This window comes from Trachypithecus francoisi, unplaced genomic scaffold (assembly GCF_009764315.1).
Source record: "Trachypithecus francoisi isolate TF-2019V2 unplaced genomic scaffold, Tfra_2.0 Lachesis_group2, whole genome shotgun sequence".
NCBI lineage: Eukaryota > Metazoa > Chordata > Mammalia > Primates > Cercopithecidae > Trachypithecus > Trachypithecus francoisi.
Window position 1 is genome coordinate 156,116,313 of NW_022681465.1, and position 20,144 is coordinate 156,136,456.

Here is a 20,144-nt window from a genome sequence, read left to right on the forward strand (position 1 = left end):
TTGAGCCCTGGAGTTTGAGGCTGCAGTGAGCTATGATCACGCCACTGCACTCCAGTCTGGACATGACAGAGCAAGACTCTGCCTCTAAAATAAATAAATAATTTAAAAATTAAAAACAAAACAAAACAACAAAAACTAGGGGGAAAAACCTTTATAGGAAAGCTTTAGTAATCAAGACTATGAGGTCTAGATACGTAAGTAAACAGAGTCCTGAAATAAACCCTGGCATTTACAGTCAACTGATTTCTGACAAAGATGTTAATTCAACAAAGAAATGATACTCTTTTCAACAAATGGTAAAGCCAACTAGATTTCTATATGCAAAAACTTAATGTAGACATTTACCATATACCACACACAAACTTAACTCAAAAGGAACCACTGACCTAATGTAAGAGCTAAAACTATAGAACTTCTAAAATAAAACATAAAATAATATTTTCATGACCTTGGGATAAACAAAAATTTCTTGAATCCAACACCAAAAGCATAATCTAGAAATGAAAAAATTGACAAAATGGATTTCATCAAAATTTAAAGCTATTACACCTCAAAAAGACATCATTAAGAAAATGAAAAGAAATCCACAGACTGAGAGAAAATATTTGCAAATCATATATCTGATAAAGGATTCATATCCAGAATATATAAAAAATTCTTACAACTCAATAGACACATCAAAGAAGATACATAAATGGCCAACAAGTACATTTAAAAAATGCTCATCATTATTCCTTAAAGAAATGCAAATTAAAACCACAATAAGCACTTGACACCCACTAGAATGGCTATAATTAAAAAGTCAGACAATAACAGGTGTTAGGAGGATGTAGAGAAAATAGAACCCTCATACTTTGCTGGTGAGAATATAAAATGGTACTGCCACTTCAGAGAAGTTTTATAGTTTTCTTAAGTAGTTAAACTTACAATGTTATTCAGCAATTGCACTCCTAGATATCTATCCAAAGAAATAAAACAACGTCCACAAAAAGACTTACATGCGATTTTGTTTTTTTTTTTTTTTGAGATAGAGCCTCGCTCTGTTGCTCAGACTGGAGTGCAGTGGCATTATCTCAGCTCACTGCAACCTCAGTCTCCTGGGTTCAAGTGATCCTCCTGTCTCAGCCTCCCGAATAGCTGGGATTACAGGCATCTGCCACCAAGCCCAGCTAATTTTTTATCTTTATTGTATTTTTAGTAGAGATAGGGTTTCACCATATCGGCCAGGCTGGTTTTGAACTCCGGACCTCAAGTGATCCACCCGCCTCGGCCTCCCAAAGTGCTAGGATTACAGGTGTGAGCCACTGTGCCCGGCCGCAAATGTTTATAATAATCAAAATATGGAAACAATTCAAATGCCCACTGACTGGTGAATAAATGGGATATATTCATATAAAGGAGTACGGTTCATCAATAAAAAGGAACAAACTATTGATACATGCTACAACATGGATGAACCTTGAAAACATGCTAAGTGAAAGAAGACTACATTATTATATGATTCCAATTATATAAAATGTTCAGAAAAGATAAAATCTACAGGTACAGAAAACAGATTAGAGGGTATGTGGAGCTGAGGATAGGAGGATAGACTGCAAATACACAGAGAAACCTTTTTAAAGAGTTATGGAAATGTTCTAAACCTAGACTGTGGTGCAAAGCTTTGTGTATTTACCAAAATCTTTGAATCATACACTTAAAACAGAAAAATTTTATAGCACATAAATTATACCTCAATAAAGCTGTTTTTAAAAAAGTAGCCAATAAGTTAAAAACAACTACTACCACAAAATAAATGAAGTGAGTACTTCTCTTACCTCTGCTGGATATACTGGGCATAATCTGAGGAATCATATTATTGCTTGTATCCATAGGCTGGGAATTATCTTGACCCATCTGATCATCAGGTGGCATATAGGCAGGAGGAGGTGTATCAGCTAAGAGGAAAAAAATAATAGTTAAAATCTTCATTCTGCTCAAAATTATTACTCTAAAAGCTTTAGCAAATTCTTAAGATTACCAGCAAGCTTCATTACTGAACATCACACACACAAAAATGTTGGATACTATCCTAGAGCAAGGGAAAAGGAGAACAGACAGCACACCTAATAGCAATTGAAAACCTACTACAAGTCCACATTTATTTAGCCCAGATCCCTGGTAATCCAGGATACAAGGATCAGTCCAAAAATTCACTAAAACAGAATTCAAGGTCGAGAATTTTGCCTTTATTTTTATGTGTTCAGAGAAACTGCAGCTATTACAAATCAATCTGAAGGACAGATAATCCTCATTTGGGTATATATATATATACTATAGAGACACCTTTAAATTATTAAGATCAGCACATACTGTATACTGTCATTTAAAACTGGAAAGTAAAACTATGTCCTTTCAAAATTTGCCATCAATACTAACAGCAATTGTCTAATGCTTGTGCAACATCCAAACATGGCTGTTGCATCCTATTAAATGGTTAGGTAATTCACTTAGGAAACTAAATGTTAACCAGAAAATCTTTTGAGTTTCAACACTCATAGTTGAAAATGTTTGCAAAAGCTACAGATATACTTTTTTGTCTCAGTAACGATAAATAAGAACCGAATTTGTCTTTTATCCCAATGTTTTGTACAGGATGTATTTTGACACAGAACTACAATCAGCACTGAATCTAAGATAAACTATGAAAATTTGTTTTTGAGTAAATTCCTAATAGCAAGTTAAAGAGCTGGCACTTAACTTCTCTTCAAAAGAAAAAACTGTATTACCAACTGATATTTTGATGCAGTAGAGAAATCACAAAGGATATACTGTAGGTCCTCGAATAATGTTTTGTTCAATATTGTTTTGTTCAGCTGCATTTTGTTATGACATTGATGAGAAAAAAAATCCATTCCCAGCCAGGGACACTGTCTGTGTGAGTCTGAACATTCTCCCTATGTTTGTTTTGAGTTTTCTCTGGTTACCCTAGTTTCCTCTCACATCCCAAAGACATGCACATTAGATGAACTGGCATGCATGTCTAAACGGTCCCAGTGTGAGTGCAGGGGTGTGTGAGTGCACTCTGTGATTTAATCATGTCCCTTTCAGGACTGGTTTCCACCTTGTGCTCTGAGTTGCTGGAATGCGCTCTGGTTACCTATGACCGTGAATTAGAATAATTAAGTAAATAACTGTCTTAGTTGTTTTTATTGATCTTTCTTAAATATATGCACAGCTCACATTTATTTCAATGTTTAATATTAGAAGAATTTTGGGTCTTTATTTATAAATTTAGTGATATTTTTGTGACCAGAAATATACCACAAGAACTTAACGCTTGTTTATATCAACTAGCCTATGATAAAACTGGCTTTGTAATACGCTGTTTCAGTTAAAGTCATAGTTTCCAAGAAGTTATTAATGACATTAAGTGAGGACTTACTGTACTTACATATGCAGCTATTACAAATCAGCAGTAGGTGTTCAAATATTTGACAGTGACATAATGATATGTCCATATATGACATGCCATTAACAAAATGTAGGAACTTCACAAAATCTGCTTATCTTTCTCCAGTGAAATCAGTTCATCAGTTATCTAACTAAAGATAACCAGGATTCATTTTAAACTTCTAAAGTCTTAAATAATTTGAAAAGCCACACAGTAAAGTTGAAAGAACATAGACTTTAGAGTTAGACAAACCTGGGTCTGAACCTCTAATTCTTAGCTCTACCCTAGGTAAGGTACTTAAAAGTTTAAAATTTACTTTAGAATTTCTTTTTCCATCTGTAAAACAGGGATATCTATCTCACATAGTCATTCTGAAGATTAAATTTAATGCCATAGTTTTCATTATAGTATCAGTTATATAAAAGACAATAAATGGTACTGAGTGTCATAAAATATAAGAAAATATTTAAGTCAAATAGGGCTACTTCCATTTTTTAAACATATGGTACTTGGCAAAATAAAATCTAAACTCTTCTGGAAATCAAACAATTACCTAAAAAATAAAGAGTCAGAAACAGCTATACCTTGGCATGTAACAGTTCACCCAGAGGGCCCACAGTAGGAATAATTGTGATTGTCAGGATTTTTTTTTTTTTTTTTTTTTTGGTATCAATAAAATAAAGTCTTACCTGGGAGCTGAAATGGACTTCCTGGTCCAGAACTTGCTGGGGAGTTGGGGTATGTGCTGCTAGCAGGAGAAGGGGGATAAGGGCTGTTTGGAGATAAGGGAAAAGGAGTGTTGTTGGGCTGGTGGAAAGAATCTGGAAACGTGGCATTTTGTGGCATGTGTGGTTCATTGTGGCTCAGGTTCCTAAACTGAACCAGAAGGCTGTGTTGTGGATTGAATTCGTTATGACGAGGCACTAATACTGGAGGTAAGACTGAAAAACAAAAATCAAAAGTCATTTGTCAGGAATGACTAAACATATGCCCCATCCACACTAAGGGGTTGGTAGAAAGGATTCATGTAAAGCTAAACCTGTAAACCTATTAAAACAATTTAATTTTAGAAAGGGTTGTTTCATAGAGCCCTGAATCTCTATTTAGATAATAACCGAATCCAAAACTCTGTAAGCATTTAGCCTGCATAAGGTACCCTGGAAGACAGAAAATCCAGAAAAAGATACCATACTCCTGTCCTATGAGATAAGGGATATTAAAAAACAACCATAAAACAGAGAATTTAGCACAACGGGAGTTAAACAGAGGTGATGTTCCCAGCTAGCAGAGAATCAAACAAAATACTGTAAGAAAAAAACATACCTGACTGAACCTTAATGATACAGGAGGATTTCACAGGGGAGTGCTGGGGCTGGGAAGAGGTAGAAGAGGAAGGTGGCAGAGGAGATGAGAAAATCAGCTGGCCTATGTACTGAACAAGGAGTTAAGACTACAGAGTGAAGTTGGAACCTGTTATGTGAATGCCCTAAAAACGTCCACATCTCCAATTATGAACACTTTGATCTTTCTTAGTTTGAAAGATCTCATGTTTTACGTTGCTCAGCATGGTTTTCCATACTGAAAATGGTAATATGCTCTAGGTAAAAAAGCCTTCCAATCAAAAGCAGTCTTCTAAATATGACCACAATGAAAATATACGCAACAAAGCCTAAACATTTTTAACAGATACATTTTTAAGAGATAAACTTTATTCAAATATTCACTTTCTCTAAAGACGCAAGTGACCAATCACATTCAAATATCTGATTACCTTTCCCTACAGGAAACTGAAACTAACTGATTCTTCAAACATTTACAATTCATCTCATTAACAACTGTCCTGTATCTGTCAATGTAATTTCACTTAGAAAAATCTCAACTTGATTCCGTTATCATTCAGCATCAACAAAATGAGTTTGTTTTTAAGCTACCTAAGTCATACTTCACCTCCCTGAAGTAGGGATGTACCCAACGATTCAGTGTTTCTGTTAAGTCAGTATTTGTGCTATTTTTGTCTATTGTTTCATTTCATTCTACCACATTAGTATACTAAATATGTGGTTAACATCTGACTACAATTGTTTTGTTCTACTTTGTGTTAACAACTGCTATTCCCCTTACAGAACAATGAGGCAGCTGCCATTGGAGAGGAGGGCATTAGGCAGTAAGAATTTCTACATATAGCAGGCTAGCAATCTGAGAGACTTAGTGAGATAACTACTCAGGAATTCAGTTCAGTATGAATTTCTTTGCTTCTTTTTTTTTTTTTTTTTAGAAGCATGCTAAAATTACTGGTTTCTCTTTTATTTGTACATTATCTATGCACATGATTTTAAAAAATTATTTTATATTCATCCAAAATAATGTTAATATGTAGACAGTTTTAAAAAAGAATGCTATTAGAGATTACAACAAAAACTGCAATTCCTAGCCCCCTCCCATATACTGTTTCCATAGAAAACAAATTTAAACTCTTAGCCATCTCTTATAACATTTACTTTGTGTACTGCTAAATAACATGCTTATATTGCTACTATTAGTCAAGATATTATTTGCAGACTTGCTCTTAGGGCAAATGAGGCAGATTTCTTATGTTATTCTATCCCACTCCCATCTCCAAAATAGAGTTAAATATAACATTTTGCTTAAATCAATAGCCAGTATTCATATGCATGTAATCCATTGCTGAACCAAGTGTACTATGAGTCTACTTTTTCTTAAATAGTGTTTTCACTACCGTTAACCATTGCCTTGTTTCTTCATTTAAGTACATTCCACTAATATTTCCAGAATTCCAACAAATCTGTTAAATGCCTATCATTGCTATTTCTTGGATATAACAAATCATCAAATAATGTATTCACTCCATGTTTTCCCTTGGATCTTCCATCTTTTTTTTTTTTTTTTTTGAGACAGAGTCTCGCTCTGTTGCCCAGGCTGAAGTGCATTGGCACGATCTCTGCTCACTGCAAGCTCCGCCTCCCGGGTTCACGTCATTCTCCTGCCTCAGCCTCCCGACTAGCTGGGACTACAGGCGCCTGCCAACACGCCCGGCTAATTTTTTGTATTTTTAGTAGAGATGGGGTTTCACCATATTAGCCAGGATGGTCTCGATCTCCTGACCTAGTGATCCGCCCATCTCGGCCTCCCAAAGTGCTGGGATTACAGGCGTGAGCCACTGCACCAGACCGGGATCTTCCATCTTTTTGTTCCAACCTACGTTGGTTACTGCTCAAGTCTCCTACAAGTCTGAAATCCTTGGACTTCCCTTCTCTGCTGCTGGATCACATTTCCTGGACTTCATCCTCTATTAGTGTCCCAAGAGAAAGTAAAAAGTTAAATTTTCTTGACTTCCTGCATGTATAAAAATCTTATTTTTTTTGCTTGTCTGCAGGCAGATAATATTTCCTTCTGAATTTTGAGGGCACTATTTTACTTTCTTCTAAATCCAGAACTGCATTGAGAAATCCAATATTCTGATTTCTAGTCCTTTATATGTTTCCTGTCTTTTCTTTCTGGAAGTTTACAGAATTTTTTTTTTTTTTTAATCTATGATACACTAAAATTTCATGTGGGGCTTCTTTTATCTTTTGTTCTGATTATTTGGTCACTGAGCCCTTTCAATTTTCAGTTTGGGGAATTGTTTGATATTATTTCTCGGAAAATTTTCTCTCTGCCATCTTCCTCAATGCTCTATTTCCAGAATATATTATTCTACTAGAATTGATATTTAATTTGAAACTGATTCTGGGTCACTTAATGTTTTAACAAGTACTTTCTAATGTACCAACTCATCTAATCCTCATAACAACCAATTATGTAGGTAGTATTATTCCCATTTTACAATGACTAAACTAAATCTCAGAAAGGTTAAGGCCTGAGGTAGTATTTGGTAAAACCAGGATTCAAATCCAGAAAGCCTGGCTCCAGAACCCACAGTCCTAATCACTAGACAATACTGTCTATTAGATCAGGGGTCCCTAAACACCCCCCTAGTTCATGACCTCTTACGAACCAGGCCATACAGCAGGTGGTGATGGTGAGTGAGAGTGAGCGAAGCTTCATCTGTATTTCCAGCCATTCCCCATTGCTCTCATTACCACCTGAACTCCACCTCCTGTCAGATCAGTGGCAGCATGATATTCTCATAGGAAAGCAAATCCTATCGCCAACTGCATATGTGAGGGATCTAGGTTGTGCGTTCCTTATGAGAATCTCAAGCCTGATGATCTGTCACTGTCTCCCATCACCTCTGGATGAGACAACCTAGCTGCAGGTAAACAAGCTCAGGACTCCCGCTAATTTGACATTATGGTGAACTGTATAATTATTTCATTACATATTACAATGTAATAATAATAGAAATAAAGTGCACAATAAATATAATGTGCTTGAATCATCCCAAAACCATCCCCAACCTGTTCAATGAAAAGACTGTCTTCCAAGAAACTGGACCCTAAGCGCCAAAAAGCTTAGGGAGCACTGTATTCAACTAAACACCTAGGGCCACCTAGGTTGGCCCTCTATTTTTCTTATGTTCATTATCTCTTTCCAACTATCCTCCACATTTTTATCTTTTTGCAAAACTTACTCCACTATATTAACTGTGTGAGTGTGCCTAAGTTACTTCCCTTTTAAGTCTTCATTTCCTTATCTATAAACCTGTAAGTAAACTGAAAGGGGTGTAAAATGTCAGTACCCTTTTCTAACCCCATGAAGGAATCACTATTCCATCAGTGCTCAATAAATATTAATTGCTATCACTGTTACTGCTACCACTATCACCACCTTCTACTACTTTATTAATAATGGTAATATGAAGTGATCCATTCTGCGTCATAGCTGCTTAATCATGGGGGGTCAGCAAGCTAATCCAGCTGGGTAATCTGTCCCTTCCCCCAAGATGTTTGGACTCAGAGCAAAACATGAGGTCTCTATAGTCTCTTTCCAATAGTTGAACTACTAAGACATGAAATTTTCAGTCATTTAAAAGCATCAGAGCTATGCCCCAGTCTTTTCTATAGAATGCATCATAGCTGAGAAAAATGTATACAAAAAATAAGACACTTCCATTGGCTGGTTGATTATTAGTCACACTTTGGCTATAGGGAAATACATAAAATTCCTAGACTTACTCCCAGCAAACAGCAAGCTTGGGAGTTTCTCAGCCTATACTTCTCTATTAAATCCTCATATCTTCCTTTCTTCATCAATTCCTTCAGGTATCAGCTCTCCTTGGACTCAGTAAGAAATTGAGAATCACATCATACCAACTGTCTAAAGTCACTCTAAAGCTCTTAAGTTGAACTTTCCCAGATAGCATAATCACTGCTATCTGCGATCCTTTCTACTAGTCTCCACATCCAATGTTATTTTCAGTCTTTTTACCACACTGGGTTTATATTACCTCCATGTGAAACCCAGATAGACTCTAAGGTGACCACCATGATTCCCACCTCCAGGTATTCAAACCATTGGGTAATTCTCCCTGCTTGAGTATGAGTATGACCTATCACTTCCTTCTAACCAACAGAATACAGCAAAGGTGACAGGGTGTGTATGATTACATTCCATAAGAATATAATGCCCTTTTTGCCGGAAGACCCTCTCTTTCCTACTGGCTTTGAAGAAGCCGTCATGAATGTGAACTAGCTATAAAGAAGGCTATGTGAAAGCAACTGAATCTGTCAATAATCACATGGGCTTGAAAGCAGATCCTTCCCTAACTGAGCTTCTGATAAGACCTCGGCCCTAACCAACACCTTAATTACAGTGCCTTGCAAAGGACCCAACTAAGTGTGATTGGACTCCTCACCCAAAGAAACTGTGAGGTAATAAACACGCATTGTGCTAAGCCACTAAGTTTGTGGCAATTTGTCATGCAGCAATAGATGACTAACGCACTCAGCTAGTAGCTCAGCTTATACCATTCATTACAAAAAAAATTTACTGAGCATCACCTACCAAGTGCCAGATAACAATATACTATTCTAAGCACTAAGGATAGAGTAATGAATGAAATAAAGGAAGACTCTGCTCATGTCAGTCAATAAACAAAATAAATATTTAATACAGAGTCAATTAGTGATGGGGATATTTGAGCAAGGACTGAATGGAATGAGAAAATGTGCCATGGAAAGATTCTGGGGGAGAATAAGTAAACAGCAAGAGTTAAAGCCTGGAAACAGGAGTATGGCAAGTCCAACAAACACAGAACTCTGAGGATAGGTCATACAGAGTCTTATAGAAATCTCAAGTGTGACAGCCTTGAAAGTGTTTTCAGTAGGAACTGACATGATTTAGTATGTTTTTAAAAAATCATTCTGGCTCTCGTGTAGAAAACACAATGGGTTAAGGGGAAGAATAGACACAGAAAGACCAATTAGGACACTACTTAAGGTAAGTGATGATGATGATGTACTGTACTAAAGTAGTGGCGTCAGAAATGATGAGAGGTGACACTATCAAGATATATTTTGAAGGTGCAGCAAACAGCATTTGCTCATATTTTAAATATATGACTTAAGTAAGAAAAATAAAAGATGAACTTGTGGTTTACGGCATAAGCAATTACATGAATGCTGTTGTCATTCACTTCAACAGGGAAAACCAGAGGAAAAAACTGAAGTTTCGCTTAGACATATTACATTTGGTATGTTTAACAAATATTCAAGTGGAAGTGTCAAGTAGGCTACTGGATACACCAGTCTAAAACTCAAGGGAGAAGTTGACTTGACTTCAAAATGTGAGCATCAGCTTATAGACAATCTTAAGACATGTGACAGCATGAAAGCACATAAAGAAAGAATATAAATGGAGAAAGGGTCCATGGACTGACTCCTGTGAAAACAGCAGAATACGCCAGCAAAGAGGGACAAGAACAGTCAGTGAGGTAGGAAGACCAGGGTAGCATACTGTCTTAGGGGCCAAACAGAGAAAAAGTTTTGAGTAGGATGGAAGGAGATCAACTGTATCAAATGCAGTTGAACGGACAGTAAGGTAAGACTGAAAAATTACCCCTTGACCTATAAAAAGGCAGTCACTAGTGAGCTTGACAAGTTAAATGGTAGGAAAGAAAGTCTAACTAGAGAGGTCACAAGAAAAAAATGAAACATAAAGATAATATAAACGGAGAATCCTCTAAAAGGACCAGTGGAAACAGTGCAGTGATTGGGGTTGGGTTATGTGAATGAGGTGAAAAGCAGAATTTTTTTTAAGTTTTATTTTAGGATGGGTAGTATCATGGCATGCCTGTATGCTATCAGAAATACTGTGGCAGAAAGGGAAAATAATGCTGGAGAGAAGGATGATAACTGTAGAAACAAAGTTCTTTATTCGACAAAAAGGAATGGGATATAGTACACACTTGGAGCTGAGGCTTTAAATAAAACTGAGACAGGTCATCCACAGGAAAAGGCAGAGTATATATATGGGTGCTTACAGTGAATAATGAATTGCATCACCTGCATATAAACAGCTAAACTCAAAATCCAATAGTCCTTCCAAGATTAGAATATTTAAGATGGAAACACAAAGCTAATATGACATTTTTATTACTAAATCTAGTTACATGCATATCAGGCAGAGAGGTTTTTTGTTTTTGTTTTTCTAAATTCTTCTTAGGAGTAAGACCTACCTGGACTCTCCACTCTCTTATAGTGGTATGGGTTGATACAAACTTCTTTTTGTTTAGATCCAAAAGGAAATTCACAAATATCCAACGGCTTTAGCTCATGATGACTCTGCAAATCCGGCCAGCGCCAAACACGACAATATATAACATGGGGTAAGCCTTTTCTGTGAGAAACCTGCAGGCGTCCATCTAAAGATCTGGGAATAGTGACACATTTACTCGGCTGTCCTGGACTGCTCAAGGCTTTCTCCAGTTCCTCCATGGCACCCTTTTTCTTTTTTAGCTTCTTCACCAAAGCATCAACTGCCTTTTCTGCCCATTTCTCCTCCTCATCACCTTGTTTCCAGCCCAACAATCGCTTTACTGCTGGACTAGTAAAAGAAAACAAGCTGGCCATTGACGTCATTTGATACAAATCTTCAGAGACCTTCCTGTAACTCAAAGTCACTGGCTACTGAAAGAACAGATCACAGGTGAAACGTCATACACAGGTCCTAAGCAGAAGTTCCAATTAAAAAGGGAGGAGTGACATTTATCTTCACAAATGCCATATGCTTCTTTCATTGGGTCGAGTCCTGAAAGAGAAAGGGGGAAAAGATCCTAGTTCAAAGCAATTCAATTTATATACATTTAAATTAATATAATTGAAAAGTATATTATTATTAAATAAGAACAGAAAAGCATTACAAAGTAAACAAAAAATTGATAAATTTTCTTCAAAAGTTCTGCGACCACTCAATTCCTTCTCCATAATATGAACAAGAAAGACACTGGCAATGTCAAATGATAACCAAAAGCAAAACCAGGTTGCTCTGCCTCCTATGTATTATCCAAAAATAGCTTCTGGACTCCCTTTGATTAGGCCACTAAACCCTAAAACACTCTTCTAAAATTTGATTCGGAAGTACTTTTATTCACTGAAATCCATGTTACATGCTACATCAGTTTTGAACGTGATTATGTCCTGATCTGAAAAGAAGTCTTAAAAGAAATCCAGCTCTTCTCTAACGTCATTATTCTCTTTAAAAAATGTTTCCCAGACTGAGAAGGTTTGGACAAAAACCATGATACTACTGAAGTCACATAATTAGATGCAGATTGTATTCATGGTTGTATAAGATGTACCAAACCCTGAAATAAATCATTATAACTGCTAGTAAAATGGCAAGTATCTATTTTTAAAACTAAGTATGTTGAATAAATTTAAAGAGAATAAATTCATTTTAAAAGGGTCAGTTTCTAATTTTATAATTCCTATTGGCTTGTTTTAAGTGATATTTTCAGCATATTGGTTAATGAGCCTGCTCCAGGTAAACCACTGTTCTGCACCATTAAGAAGTTCCTGATGATGATAGGAGGACGTGACAGGCACTCCACTGATAAAAGCTGGTAAAAACCAGGCTCAGTGGCACACACCTATAATCCCAGTTACTCGGGAGAATCACTTGAGCCCAGGAATTCTATCACGTCCAGTCTGAGCAATATAGTGAGACCCTATCTCTAAATAAAGAATAAAAAGAATGTGTAAGATCTCCTGCGGATCACTACACAGCCAACCACAGACAATAAATACCTATTGAAGTAACAAGAATAATGTTTGGAAAAACAGTGTAACAAAAGATGCTTCCTTTCTTGTGCCTAAAATTGCCAAATGCTATAGATCTGTCTTTGAAAAATTCTAGCAACAATATTATTCTGGACTGGGTTGTGTCTTCCCAGCAAACTATATATGTGCTCAGTTAAAGCCCAGACAATAACATAAAGTAAATAAAGATAATGTAAACACACAGAGTAAATTAAAACTGACATACACTCAACAAATAATTATTGATTCTTTGTTACGTCCCATGTATTGTGAATAGCCATGATAGGGCTTTTTAAAAAAAGTTATGCCAAATAGGGTTTAATCTCAACAGTCAATAAATTGATTCATTCAAAATATACTTACTGAGAGCCTGCTAAAGTACCAGATACAGTTCTGGATGCTGATCAACTACTGGCAGCTATCCAGTCTGCTATGCTGGAACCATGGTGGGGAAGGGTACAGGGAAGTAAAGATATCCTCCTTATGTATGGATATGCCTTGTGCCTTGTCTTGCCCAGCCCTATATAGGATGATTTTTGCTAGGCAAACAAAACTGGCCACATTAAACTAGAGAAATAATAACAAAGAGAATGAAAGCATAATTGTCACTAACAGGTCACAGAGTATACAGTGTTATGTACTAAACGACCTGTAAGAAGAGCTGACCTCAGTTGCCTCTACATCAAGGATGTATGATAAAATCCATGTGGGTCAGGAAGTAAAACCATGGTTTGGCTGTCTGAGATGAGATGGGAAATGTCAAAGGCAAAGGCACACAAACAAACAAACAAACAAATATATATATATATGTATATATAGGCAGACATGAACAGAGCATTTCCTAGGCTAGATAAGAGACAGGCCTGGCTGACTGATACCTTATTCATGAACACTAGAATACAATGGGGGGCTAGATAGGGTGGTGTACATATGTGTGACAGAGTATGTGTATGAGCAACAGAGAAACAGTTAAGGAAGAGGGAGGAAAAAAAGAAAAGAGCTTCAAGACCAGAATTCAGAATACAGTATCATACATGATCAGGCCCTTGGCTTCTCCTTACTCATTTCTTAACCATTATCCTACCTAATTGCATTTAACCACACTTGACTTCTTTCCATTTCTCAAGTATTCTAAGGTTATTTTTACCTGAGGCCTTCGCATCTGATGTTCCCTCCCCTGAAATTCTCTTCTCCTGTAACTTAACGCAGTATACTCACTCAAATTAATTCAGTTGTTCAAAGGTCACCTCCTGAAAGAGGAATTCCCTGACCACTTGATTGAAAATAGCATGACAGCCCATTCTCACAACATTCACTACCCCGTGACCCTGTTCGTTTTTTATAGCATTTACCCTAATCTGATATTACATTATCAATTTTGTTTATTTACTTTTTGTTTTCCCCAATGAAATGTTAGTATGCAGGTAGTCTCATCTGCCCTCAAAACCACTGGATGCCCTCCCTGGACCTAGAATAGTGTCCGTTTATCAAATAAATGAGTAAAAAAAGCGACTTGTAAAAATATATATATACCTTTCTAAGGATGTCTATATCAAACTTAAAACAAAAAAATTTTTATGGATATCTAGGATATGAAAGAATAAAAATATGCCTCCCAAGATGATGGGCCTCCCAAGTTGATGGCATTAAAGGCTTGAGCCACTGTGCCCACCAGATTCTGTTCTTTACTAGTATCACTTTTTCAAAGCCTATTAACTTTTCTGTAAAATAGAGATGATGGTTCCTAAGTCACAGAAATGTTGAAGTAATAAATAATGTCTATCTAACACAAGCTTTACAAACTCAACCGTACTATTCAAAATTGAATTATAATCATTAGTATTCAGAAAGAAGAAGAACCGAGACTTAAGAGACTGGCTAGATCTAATCCTAATCTAACCTTGCCCACTACTCTTCCACTATATACACCTTCTGATCCAATCCAAATCCCTGCCCTTCTGCCCATCTGTGTCTTCCAAGAGAAATCTTAGTCATTCTTAATGATGGGCTCCAATCTATCCCCCTTTTGTGAAGACTTCCTTTACCACCCCTTGCTGAAGAGGCTATAGTCATTGAATATTTATAATAAAAACTAATTAATAAGACACAAATAATATCCTAACTTCCCAAATACAGTACAAAATCCTCCTAAGAAGTATTCTTCAGCACCTGGACCATTCCATGTGCCATAACACACACTATGATACTTAATGAATGGTCACTGATTTTTCTACTAACTGTACCTTGAAATTAGAGATAACTTCAAATTTTAAACCCACGTTGACTAAGATAATGATAAAATGAGAATTCTACCCACAGAATTAAAAACACCATAAGGCAGCTTTGTCAGTAGAGATGGTGGTAAACTCCACTGGGAAAAGGTCATGACTGGAGATACAAGTTTAGTCAGGTAAAGATGAGAAACAGATTTAAGATTTTGCACAAAGAGCTGAAACAAATATATATATATATGTTTTCAACAGTGAAAAGAACAGTAAGTAAACACCTAAATATTAGGAAGCATTCACTGTTAGGAAAGAGTTTCCTAATGAGTTACTGATAATGCATTATTAAAAAGATAGAACTAGATACAATGGTACTGCAAAAGATTAAACATATGGTAGAGTTTAAAGAGAATGTAAACAAAGAAAAGGCCAGTGAGTTTGGTGAATGGGTATGCCACTAAATTTCAAGAGATTAGTTTCAAAAAGAACAACAGGTGTCAGTTTTAAAAAGCTAGAACTCTTACTAGTAAAACTAGCACAGGGAGAGGAGCAAATCTCACACTCAACTCTTTAAATATGAAATGACTAAAAAATTTAGCACTTTTGATGAAATTATTTCTAAAAATGTTTTCTATACTTCCCAAACTGGTAAAGTGGTATGTGCAAGCTACCCAAGTACTCATTATCTACGTCTCAACTTACAAAGTCACAAAAGGAAAAAAAATTCATCATAAAAATTAACTAGTGAAGAGTCAAAAGATCTGAACAGATCCTTCACAAAAGAGGACATTAAAATAGCCACTGGATGGGAAAATAGGCTCAATATCATTAGTTATCACATGAATGCAAAAAGAAAACAAAAACTACCACAGTAAAATCTCACTCGGTACCTACCAGAATGGCTACACTTAAAAAAAAGAAGAAAAAAAAGAAAAAGATTAACTGTTCATGATAATACAGAACAACTGGAACTCTCATATGTTGATAGTAGGAATACACGTTAGTCCAGTCACTTTAGAAAACTGTTTGACAGTATCCACTAATGCTAAACATAGATCCCTATGACCCAGCAATTCCATTCCTAGGTATATATCCAACAGAAATGAGTGTTGTGTCTACCAAAAGACAAGTACATGTTCCTAACAACTTTATTTATAATAGCCCCAAACTGGAACCCAAATATTCATCAGCAGTAGAGCAGGTAAATACTGGTAATAAATTCATAAAATGGAATACTTCACAGCTACAGAAAGAACTAGTATATGTAAAACATGGAGAATTCTCATATATTCTGAGGGAAAGATTACACAACATTTAAAAACAGGCAAAACTACCCTATGCCATCAAGGCCAGAAGAGTACTAAAAGGGTCATGAGACAGCCTTCTAGGGAGCTAGAAATTTTCCTTATTTTGATCTGGGTGATGATGACATGCATATGTAGAAGATGACTTCTACAGATGACTTCTGCATATGACTTCATTAAGCTATACACTTAAAATGTGTGTGCTTTACTATATGATTATTTCAATTTTAAAAAATATTTTAGGCCGGGCGCGGTGGCTCAAGCCTGTAATCCCAGCACTTTGGGAGGCCGAGTCGGGCGGATCACGAGGTCAGGAGATCGAGACCACTCTGGATAACACGATGAAACCCCGTCTCTACTAAAAAAAATACAAAAAACTAGCCCGGCACAGTGGCAGGCGCCTGTAGTCCCAGCTACTCGGGAGGCTGAGGCAGGAGAATGGCGTGAACCCGGGAGGCGGAGTTTGCAGTGAGCTGATATCAGGCCACTGCACTCCAGCCTGGGCGACACAGCGAGACTCTGCCTCAAAAAAATAAATAAATAAATAAAAATAAAAATATTTTAAAAACATACTTGTGACTGATCACTTATAAAATCAGTCCCTATTCACAAGTGTCTCCCTCACCATAATGGCTCATGAACCGTGAGACTACAGATTTTGCAAAAATTCCAAGATTTCCAAAGTTTATAAAAATGATGGCAAACAATATAGGATCTAGGATTTAATTTTACTCCACTTACAAGTTAGTCTGTTACTGTCTTCTGGATGTTGCCAAAGGACATGAGGCTCCTGGGTTAGAGACTCAGTTACTCAGGGGACAGTAAGCAGCATAAGCATCAACATATTTGAGGTTTTGTTTGTCCCCAAGACCCATGGGGAAGTGATGTCTTGTATAGTTTTGCCTGTTTGTAAATGTTGTACAGAAGATTATAAGATTCTCCATGTTTTCTATGTATTAGTTTGTGCTTTTTTGTAGTCTTGATGCATGAATGAGGAACACTGAGCTTGGAGAATCTACCACTTTCATAGTAATCAGTAAGCAAGACATTCTTTGTTGGGGGGTGGGTAAGAAAAGTTTGACTATCAAATAATTAACAGAGGTCCTTGAAAAAATGTATATACATTTTTATATTTTTGCAAAAAAAAACAACTTAAAGAAAACAACTTAAAGCTAATGCCACAAATGTCAAATTAAAGACTGTCATATCATGATACCGAATTATTTTGTGAGAAAAATTGTTTATCCATTCACACTTGATCCATTATTTGTTCATTGTAACAATTTATGCATGTTTACAGTTACTATAAGCTAATGTTTTCCTAGAATTTTAGTTTCATTCTTCAAGATAAAATCAGACCTTTTACTCACCATTTAGTATAAAATGGTGGTCTACAATTTTCAGTGGTTTCATTTTAAATGAAATTCTCTATAGAGGGCATAAAACATGGGCTGCATTGTTACTGACTAAAGAAACAGAGGGGCATGAATGATCTTAAAAGGCTACTTACAGAGGCAGATGTCTGGACATTTTACTTTCTTAGAATATAGCAACAGGTACTTCAATAATTTCAACAGCTTCCTTTCTAAAACAAAATCAATTGCTTAAGCAAAGGAATCATAATATTCCTTTGATAATGGTAATAATAATAATAAACCACTAACATTTATTGAGCACTCACTATGCCAAGTACTGTTAAGGACTTTACATTTAGAAACCAAAAATCATTAAATTTCAAAACAGCCATATAAAGTAAATTCCATTATTCTCATTTTACAGATGAGAAAACAGGCAAACGGAAATTAAATGCAACTTGCTTAATTATACAGATAGCAAGAAACAGAGCTGAGAATTGAACCCTGGCAGTCCAGCTGCAAAATCTATATTCCTAACCACTGTACACACTGCCTCCTAAAAAGAAAGCTGCCTGCCAAGGAATTTTCTTCCCTTAAAGGTCTCTAATTGTTCTCCATATTCCCTTGACGTCTCCAAAACATTCAAATTGTTAAATATTATCATAAGATTGTACAGTTTAAGGGATGAAGAATAATCCAGCTTAATTTGCGCATTTTCAAACTTATTTTTATACCACTTAATGTATGTCATCAACCTATCAACTTTAACCCAACCTTTTCAGGTTTGTGCTAAGTCAATCAGCAGGAATGAAAGGTTTATCTATCTGCTTACTACCACTGCATAAAATTTTTTTTTTTTTTATGGTGGTCTTACTCCAAAGCCTTTCTAATTATCATTAGGACATTTTTAGCACACTTATCACTAGAACACAATGATCTCAGAAATGATGAGACAACGTATCACTTTTTAAAAAATGTTTTTCCTTAAAAAATATTTTTCCTAAGTATACTCACCAATAATCATACCATTAACATATGGTATGCTTATATTTGTTTCCTCTGCATATATATAGTCTTGCCCACAACTGCCCATAACAGGATATACCATGATACTACTTGGTATTCTGCATTTTCCATTTAACACCACAAGCATTTGCCCTTCCCTCACCCCAATATATAGATTTTTTTAAAATGCCTTTAATGGTGCAATCATATTTCACTCATCTATTTTCTTACTATTTAACACCTAGGTTTCTGAAGGAACTAAACCACCTATAGTAAAAGTAAAATTGCTAAACTGAGATTAAAACTTCTTTATAGTACCCATATAATGGATGCATTTTGTCCTATAGTCTTTTCTGCAGACTATACCATATTCAAAATAACACCTTGGTCCACAATTTGAAATAAAACAATCAGACAGCTTGGGTTACAGCAATAGATTTACTTTAGTATCCTCACATAAGTACTCAGTTATGAAAAAATTTCTCATTATGTATACAAAAAATAAAATACGTTCTGATTTGCATATATTAGCACATGCTACACGAGCCACAAGTGAAGCTGCAATACCTCTGAAAATTTTATGAGTCTCTTTCCTGAAAAGCTGATTTAATTTTTCATGCCCCCTTTGCCTTTCACTAAATAAAACAAATTTAGAAACACTGAGAACACCCATCTTCAATTTAAATCAGCTATGTGTCTAACACCCCATTTCTACATCATCTCTACACTTATTCCAATAATAGAGAAAAATCCCAAAAGACTGTATTTAGCAACTACAGTCTTTACACATTACAGATTACTGGACAGCTAAATTTTGGTCCTCTATACTCCTTTTCTAAATGCTTTCAGAATCTACTGAGGCACAAATATACATAATAACCAGTGCTAAACTTAAGCTCCCTCTTATTATAGCCTTATTTATACAACACATATTTACTGAGTGCCTATAAAAGGCAAGGCACTAAGCTAGATAATAAACAGTTGAAATATAAATCAGATCCAGACTAACTCTAAATAGTTACAAATTAATAGAACAACTGAAATGTGCCCATATCTATCTACGATACACAGTGCAGAATGGAGTTGACCTAAAGATGTAAAGGCTGCTAAAAGGAAGTCAGCATATGACCTTCTGGGGAGAAGGATGAAGGGAGACAATTTTATCTTAAGCATAAAAACTTCTATGTCTTTCACAAAGTAATATTTTATTTACCAGGATAAGGAGCTATAGCACCTGATTTGAAGCCTAATAAACTTAGGTTCAAATTCTGGATCTAGCACTTACACCCAAAATCTCCATTTCTTCCTATTTTGTATCATGAATACCACAGCCCTAAAAGGTTCCGAGAATTAAGTGAGAAACACTTAACTCAGTACACAGTGCACACTCAATAAAGGGCAACTGTAGTTATTATTGTTGTAATAATCATGAACATTGTCACTATCAGGCTGAGGACTTTAAATAAATAATTGGACTCCTTTATTTCAACAAACATACAGTCATGTACTTTAAGAGTCTGCATTATTTTATGAACCCTGAAGGAAGAAAAAGCTGCAAATTAAACAGCTTAATGCTTTCTTTTTTTTTTTTTTTTTTTGAGGTG

General features: G+C 35.9%; 1 protein-coding gene across 6 annotated transcripts in view; it reads right to left on the bottom strand.

Moving 5' to 3' along the window:
• Positions 1–20,144, bottom strand: part of SMAD5 (SMAD family member 5) — a 50,131-nt gene that overhangs the window by 17,917 nt on the left and 12,070 nt on the right. For 5 of the 6 annotated variants that reach the window (XM_033181144.1, XM_033181145.1, XM_033181147.1 and 2 more), the window contains 3 exons: positions 11,070–11,641; positions 4,123–4,374; positions 1,818–1,937 (listed from right to left, as the gene is read on the bottom strand). In XM_033181144.1, coding sequence (XP_033037035.1) covers positions 1,818–1,937; positions 4,123–4,374; positions 11,070–11,472 — 775 coding nt within the window. In that variant the 5' untranslated portion in view covers positions 11,473–11,641. Of the gene's footprint in view, positions 1–1,817; positions 1,938–4,122; positions 4,375–11,069; positions 11,642–12,482; positions 12,567–17,690; positions 17,766–20,144 lie in introns of all 6 variants that reach the window. The other variant, XM_033181149.1, reaches the window with a different exon arrangement.